This window comes from Plasmodium berghei (genome assembly GCF_900002375.2).
Source record: "Plasmodium berghei ANKA genome assembly, chromosome: 6".
Taxonomy (NCBI): Eukaryota; Apicomplexa; class Aconoidasida; order Haemosporida; family Plasmodiidae; genus Plasmodium; species Plasmodium berghei.
Window position 1 is genome coordinate 100,542 of NC_036164.2, and position 8,717 is coordinate 109,258.

Sequence of the window (8,717 nt, forward strand, 5' to 3'; positions counted from 1 at the left end):
TAAATGATAAATATATAATTGAGCGTAGAAAAATCATAAAGTGGCGAAATGCCGAAACAAAAAGTAACAAATTGTAAAGAAAAAAATAATAAAATGGAAAAAATAATAAAGAATAGAAAAATAATAATCATTATGTGTATTTTAAAAATAGCAACATGTAGTAATATAACAAATTATGTATCTGTAAAATGGGCCACAATAAAAGAAACTCTTATAAAAACAAATAAGCACTTACACATGTTACTAAAAGCTAAATTATCTTAACATTCTTCAAAATTAATTTTTTTTTAACTCTTGAAATTAACCATTATTAATCCATTTTTTTCTTTTTACACAAAAAATAATATAACAAATAGAATAAAATATTTGGGAATTCATTAATTAAAATAAAATTAGACGAAAAAAAGAAAAAGAAAGAAAACATAGTATAACAAATGCTGCTAAATGGGTCTGTTTATGTCTTTTATGAATTCGACGATTCCTTTCTTCTTATATTTATCCTCCTTTCTTCCTAAAATTATAATCTTCTTTCTTTGTAATTTACTAAGGAAAAAATTAATATGCATACACAAACATGTATAGTACAATATATGACAAATGTAGTTTCAATTACAATTAAAGCATAAAAATTACACAGATCATGGTGCGAAAAACATATATGCATGCATACAAATAAAAAATATATATTTTTCTAAAAAATTATAAAATAATTATAAATCATTTATATGTTTAAAAAAAATAAATAAGTATAACATTAGTGCGTACATATAATACCATTCCTTCATGTAACATATATATATATATATAACCGTTATAAACAAATACATATCTTATAGAAAGTGAATTACATACAAGTTACAGTTACATAAATATATGTCTGTATACCCACATATTCATATAGCATAAATTATATTATATCGATAACAACTCGTTGAAATAGCAGCATAAAAGTCTAAATTAGTATAACGAATATAAATGGCAAAAGGGATATAATTATAAACAATTTTTCAATCAAGCCGACACAAACAAATGTATATAAATGCATATAGTTCTTACTATTTTATCCAGGGTGTTTTTTTGCTCTTCTTCATGACATTTTTTTTCTCTCGAACAATTTGAGGCAACTCTATTATTGTACTAATCTCTACCCCTTTATTTCTGTAGTGTGAATTTGAATTGTTAAATAAATTTATAATTTTATTAACAGAGCTACTACAAATATCTGCAATGTAGCCTTCATCACATTTTGCTATATCTCCGACAATCTAGAACCACATTCATATAAAAAAAGAAAAAAATGTTTTAAGAATTTTTTATGTGTATATATTTTTTCATTTTATATAGTAATGTAATCCTACGCTTGAAAAGTTTCCACTCCCGATTGTAGCTTTCAGTATATTAATAATATCATCTTTATTCTTAATGAGCTATAAAAAAAAAATTATATATATAAAATATATTTCGCCATTTTATTCTATATCTATGGTTGTATATATGTGTATTATTTTTTTTATAAAAAGACGAACAAACCAATTGGATATTTCATAAAGGCATATATTACCTCAAAAAATGGATCTTTAATCAAAACAGAGGTGTAATTTTTCTTTCCTGATAACAAAGAAATATTTTGCCCTTTTTTATCGAATTTTAATAAAATAGACAATATTTGAGCTATTATTCTTGTATTATATGTTTCAAATAATTCTTTTGATTTATTATGAAGAAATTCATATTTTTCGGGAGGTATTTTCATTATTGTGTCTGCGTAAAAGATAAATATTTACAATGTCAATAATATACTATAATATTTCATAGTTTATACATTATACATATATAAATACATGCGCTCAATCCTTATGATCTTCTATTATTACGCATAAAAAATTTATCTAATGTTTTTTGAAGTGATAATTTCCCTAATATATATTGATTCAAACCTGTTAATATATCTACGGAAAATTTGTATACTTCATCTCTATGTGGGCATAGAATAGCCTGAAAATTGTTTTTTGTATATTTTATAACTTTTTCTAAATTTCGATATTCATATTTATGGTAAATTGTTAGGCAAACTCCTTTTTCCTTCCCTCTTCCAGTTCGTCCAGATCTAAAAACAAAATTGTAATTAATTATTTATCAATTAAAAAAAGTTATATTCATATTTTATATTTATCTTAATGTATAATTTTACTATACATCCATTTAATTAACCTATGTACATAATCATTTGGGGACACTGGTGGGGAATAATTTAAGATGAAAACAACATTCTCTATATCCAATCCTCTACTCACTATATCTGTTGTAATAAGTATATTTTTTTTTCCTAATTTAAATAAATTTATATTTTCATTTTTTTGTGCTGTCAACAAATCTGAATGTATCATAACTGCATGGGGTTTCAAAAATGCATTTTCGTACAAATTTTCCACCTTTATAAAAAAGAAAAATAATAAAATTAAAAACAATAGAATAATAATTTTCAAATAATTAATCACAAAGTTTATATACGAAAATACACAAACTGCGCAGCACAAGTATCAACAAAGCATAAGCAAAATATAAAAGAAATAAAAATAATATATGAAGAATAAAAGAAACAGCCACAAAATATAGCGTCACATATATCGATAGGAAATATATACACATTTATCTAACAATTATTTTAATTTAATGCACACACATATAAACATATTTTACCTCGTCTTTTGAGTTCGAAAAAATTATACATTTGTTTATTTTTTCACCATCTTCAATAATTGTAGATGTATTTTTATTCATATAATCAGAAATCAACTTATTACTATCATATTCCTCTTTATCTATATCATTAAATTGTTTTTTCCGCTCAAGCATACTTTGATTTTTATTTGATAAACCTTTTTGGTTAAAAAAAAATATATTTAAAAAATAGGGAACATATTTATATTTTGATGGAGTATTTATTTTGCATATAAAATGAGAAATATTTAAATTACATAAGCTATACTTTTTATTTTCTTTACTTAATAATTGAAATGAATTATCCTTCTTATTTTTATTCGAGTTACACGAAATTATATTTTCATTTTCTTTATTTTTAATCGTTTCTTTAATACCATTAACAAAATCAAAAAAAATAAAATCAAACAAATGTTCATTTATTTTTTTCATCATTAATTCATTTATATTAGCTGTAAATAAATACATATTAAAATCTTTATAATTTAAATTATCATAATTGTTATTGTTCTCTTTCTTATCTATTTCATTCTCTATGGAACTTAATCCATTTTTTGAAGAATAATAAAATAAAAAATTAAATATAAATCTTCTATTTTCTACAATATAGTCAAACTCATCAACAACAATAGTATTAACACAATTCAAAACATTGTTCATAATGTTTTTATCATTTTTTTTTTTGTTTTTATAATTTTTTATATAACTCTCAAACTTGTTAGGTGTACATAAATAAAAATGTATTCCACTGTTTTCTATTTGGATATCTGTATTAAACCCTTCCTTATTTATAATATTATTTTTAACAACAACACTTGATCTCATCTTTTTCATATTACTAAAAGAATCATTTTCATCACTTAATATACACACATTTAAATTAGGGTATATAGACAAAATATAAATATATAACTGTTTACATAAATATATATTTTGTGTAAGTATTAATACATTTCTATTGCAATCAAATTTATTATTTATTATTTTTTGTATTAATGGTAATAAATAACATAAAGTTTTTCCTGTTCCTGTTTTATTATATATAAGTAAATGCTTACAATTTTTTACAACAATTTCATTAAATACGATATATTGATACATATATAATTTATTTATTTTTAAGATAAATTTTAGGTTGTTAATAATTTCTTCATCAACATTTAATATACTTACGCCTACATGTTCGTGTCTGTTTAATATTTTGTTATCTTCATTATTAAATATATTTTTATCATTTACATTATTTACTCGTGGAGAGTTCTGCTTTTCATATTCGTTACTATTTAATTGATTCTCCTCAAAAACCGTGTTTTTATTCTTATAATCCCCTTTATTATTATTTGCTTCAGTATAATACCCTATAGATAATATTTTTATAATTTTATTATTATAACAAATTCTATATGTATTCCTGAGCATATCATTTTTCCATCCATAACCATAACTCTTAATATACTCCTTTCCACCAAATCTTGAATCTTTACTTACTATACCATTTTTCCTTTCAATTAAATTTGAATAATTATAATTTTCCAAAAAATTATTGCAAACTGTTCCATTTAAATTTATATTTCGGCTTATTTTCTTCCCGCTTTTTAAACTTTTACTCAACACATTCATATCAATAATTGATAAATGAATTGAATGATTAATGTTTTGTATATCAATAAGCGTGTTCATGCCATTTTTCACTCGTATCATTTTAGACGCATAAACAGTACATTAATATGTGTTTCTTATAATATTCTTTATATTAATATTTTATATCTTTTCAACTTCCTTTCTTTTTCTACCCTTTTCATACATTTGTTCTTCATATTTCGTCATATATATTTACTTAGTAAGTCATATACTTAAATATGGACTGTTCCCCATAATTTTATTTATAAAAAATATACAAATAAAAACTTCAAGCAAAATAAAATATTATAAAAAATCGAAAAAAAGGTGGAACAATAACTTATTTATACTTGTAATATAATATAATATACATATAAAAAAACGGCAAATAAAAATTTTCACATTTCCCCCCTTCATTTATATAAAAAAATACAATTATTTTTTAATATCATTATGAAATTTAAAATACAACAAATTCCCAAAAAATAATATAGAGTTTATTTGGGTATTGTTTTTTATTATTATTTCCTTTGCATACTTTTGTTCATATTCATGCATATATATTATGCAGGTATACTTAGGTTTGCATTTTTAAAGGAACAAATTATACTAAACAATTTTTTTTTATTAAAGTATTAAAAAAACATACAATTTGCATATGTTCATGATGTTATTATAAATATATCACAAAGCGCTACTTAATTATTAGTAATTATAGTTTATTTCTCTTTTTTTGTGTTTCATCCTTTTATACAAAATGTTCAGATTTAATGATAAACTATATTTTCATAAATACAATTATTTTATAATATTAACAAATCAAATTAATACACACGCTTCAAAATACATACGAAATTTTGTTTTCCAAGTATACAATATTAAATTCCCTCCTTTGAAGAAACACCAAAAAAACGGGAAAAAATAGTAGACGAGGGGAAAATAAATGAAAACATGATCATTAATAAAAAATAAAATTTAAATAAAACACATTTTATAAGTTTTATCTGTATATATTTTGATTTTTTCATATTTTTTTCCACATAATAAAATAGCATTTCTCCATATAATAATTTATCATCCCATATAAAAAAACGAAAGCAATTCTTCCTACATAATAATGCAAAAAAAATATAAATACATTATTATATAACAACATGCATATATATAAACATACCATATTTTTGTGTGCAAAAAGTGTAAACAAATTCCTAACTAGGGTTTATTCATTATATCAAAAAATTGTTGATATGGCTACAGAAATGCAATAATTGCAACCCCAAATGAAAATATTGGTTAAAGGGTATCTTCGAAAGTTTTTCAATTACTCCTATGTTCATTATATATATATACGTATATCCATATGTATATATACCTTTATTTGATTTATTCGAAATAACACGCTTAAATATAGGGTATATCTTTATGCTTTAATACAATTTTGTTTGAGCAAGTTTTATTTTTTATTTTTACAATATAAAAAATTATTTAATGTAAAAAAATGTAATAAATAAAAAAATAATAATAAATAATGAAAATTATTTTTTTTAAACATGCTATGTGTATATATAAGTATGTGTATATATAAGTATGTGTATATACACACTTTTAAAGAGAGGGTATCTATAAAATTCAAAATTGCAATTGTAGTACCCTTAAAGCAAAACAAAATTGTCTCCAATTATTTGCATATAAAAATATATATTTTAATATGCTTCTAATAAAATTATAATGTTTCATATATATAACTATTAAATCACCTTTCTATTTCCTTTAATTTATTAAATTTTATTTTCTCTCAATACAAATTTCAGAAAAATTTCATTTGATAAATCATTTTTTAGCAACAGATCCTGATCCAGATGTACCTAACCCCATAACTGATTTAAATGTATCATATATCCACCACTGCAAACCTGTTAATGTTCCTATCATTAAAACCCTCGTGCATATACCTTTCGTAAATAAATTATACATTCCCATCTCTTTTGTTATATTAGACAAACTTTTCCCCTTGTTTTCTACCTTTCCTAATTGAGATATCATATTATCGGCAGGATGTGAAACTAGTGCACATATAATACCAGATAAATATCCTGACGCGAAAGTTATACCTAATTGTGTTGACTTAGAATAGCTATCCTTTGGTTGGGTAAATACATTATCATACATTAATTGAACAATTTTTTCAAAAAAATAAAATTTAGCCATAGTATATGGGATTTGACGACACCATAAAGGTGAAACACTACCAAATGGAAATTTTGTTTCGCTTCGGTTTTTTAACATAAACGAAAAAGATTCTGATAGTTTATTTGGAAATGTACCAGATTTACTTGTTTGCATTTTAACTTTAATCATTTCAAATGGACATAAAAATATATCTGCTGCAAATTCTGCTGATGCTGATGCAAGTAGCCATGTTGCTCCTTTATATTTATATGCATATTCTTCTCCTAAATAATTTGAATACACATCTTTAAATATTTCATAAAAACCAAATTTGCATAAACCTTGAAGAGAATACCCTATAAATGTAGGAGTCCATCCTAATGATAAACTTTTAACTTTTTCCTCTTTTATTATTTTTCCTACACTTTGAAATAAATTTTTATATATATTTGGATATGTTTGAATTCTACATTTTGTAACATCTAATGGGGTTATTAATGTATGTGTCAATCCACAAGACAATATCCCTCCAAACATGCATTTACTATAATACGACAAATTGTGTTCATGTGGATGCTTTATTCTAGTAACTGGGCTACTAAATCTCGAATCCCAATTATCTGATCCTTGCATTTTCACAAATATTTAAAATCTGATATTAAAAATTGTTTCAAATATAAATGAGCATGATAAATAAATAGTAAAATAACGCAATTCTATCAATTTTTTGCATACATATATACAAATATTATTTTAAATATTTTATATATCCCCAAATTGTATAAAATTTAATATAATTAAATTAAGCAATATAACTTATAATTACTTAGCACAATATTAATTATAAAGACTTTGTGTTGCAATACATATTTTAAAGTTTTTCACAAAACAAATTGCGCTTAACTAAATATTACATTAATATTTTCCATTTATTTAATCTTCAAAATAATACAAAATAAACATATGTGCATATATATTTATATGTTCATGTACTAATTTAAGGTATATATTTTTTTACATTCCCTTTGTCAACTATGTGTTTACGTATTTTCAATTTTAATTATTCCTTACCTTTATTATCTCTGTTATTAGTAATTTGTTGGTTACCATATATTATTAAGGGCCATTTACTGTTTTAACATATTTATATATTTTTTTTTATTTGAATTTTTTTTTTTACAAATATATTTCACATAAATTCATACAAATTTCAATTGGCTTTACCACTTCCTTCCGTTATACTTATTTATTTCCGCTGTATTTTTATATAAAATGTATATATTTTTTTAAGTATTCACTATATTTTTTTGTTTTATTATTTTTTTTAATCACGCTAATAATGATGTGCACATATTTTTAAATATATTCCTGAGCATGGTATATTTTCTTAATCCATACAATTATATAAATTACTTTTGTTTAATACATAATATAAACAAGATTTAATTATATAAAAAATTGCGAAGAAAAACTATTCTAAGCGTTGCAGGTTAATTGAAATTATGTACAAGGCCCCATTTTTATTGTGACATGACATTCAGGCATATTTTAAAGAAAAATTTCAACATTGCTCTAAAACTTAAACCCTTTCTCACATTTTTGGTATTACATTTTTTAACAATTCCTAAATAATTCATAATATTTTAATCTATCCATTTTTATTCCATAGTTTTAGTGGAAACTTGTGTACCATATTTTATGTTATTACATTCAAAATAAAAAAATGCTAAACATTTCTTTAAATTATTCCAAAGTAATAATTTCCATCCTTAATAATATATACAAGTGAGGGGAATAAACAAACATTATTATAAAGTAACCAAATCATATTATTTTTTTCATTATATACTTATCTCTATATTTTCTATCGAATTAATACAAGCTCCTTTTTTACATGTCCTCAAATTAAACCCAAACATATAAAATGCATATAATTTGTGTGTACATTTTTACAATAAGTTCGACACCTTATGCGTGTTATTTAAAAAGATATAGAGACTTTATATAAAACTATAATATGTCTATATTTAACAAATTATTTTATAGAAACTTAAACAAATAAATATGTTATTACGTATTTTAAATAATTTCAAATTTTATTCATAAAATTTCTTTAATGTTTTATTAAAAAATATTAATATTTTTACTATTATTTGAGGCATTAAAAAAAAACTAGACACGGAATATTGCACACGGCTTAAACGGTA

General features: G+C 22.3%; 2 protein-coding genes across 2 annotated transcripts; both read right to left on the bottom strand.

Annotated features, from left to right (window-relative positions):
* Window positions 1–440: 440 nt before the first annotated feature.
* On the bottom strand, window positions 441–4,422 carry PBANKA_0601000 (ATP-dependent DNA/RNA helicase PSH2, putative; the record flags this gene model as incomplete). Its single annotated transcript, XM_034568531.1, has 7 exons — window positions 441–543; window positions 1,057–1,265; window positions 1,359–1,427; window positions 1,562–1,761; window positions 1,938–2,107; window positions 2,212–2,432; window positions 2,701–4,422. 7 exons carry the CDS (start codon window positions 4,420–4,422, stop codon window positions 441–443), a joined length of 2,694 nt encoding a protein of 897 aa, XP_034420511.1.
* Window positions 4,423–6,171: 1,749 nt separating this feature from the next.
* Window positions 6,172–7,143, bottom strand: PBANKA_0601100 (mitochondrial phosphate carrier protein, putative; the record flags this gene model as incomplete). The annotated part of the gene is made up of 1 exon (XM_034568532.1): window positions 6,172–7,143. One exon carries the CDS (start codon window positions 7,141–7,143, stop codon window positions 6,172–6,174), a length of 972 nt encoding a protein of 323 aa, XP_034420512.1.
* Between the last annotated feature and the right edge of the window lie 1,574 nt (window positions 7,144–8,717).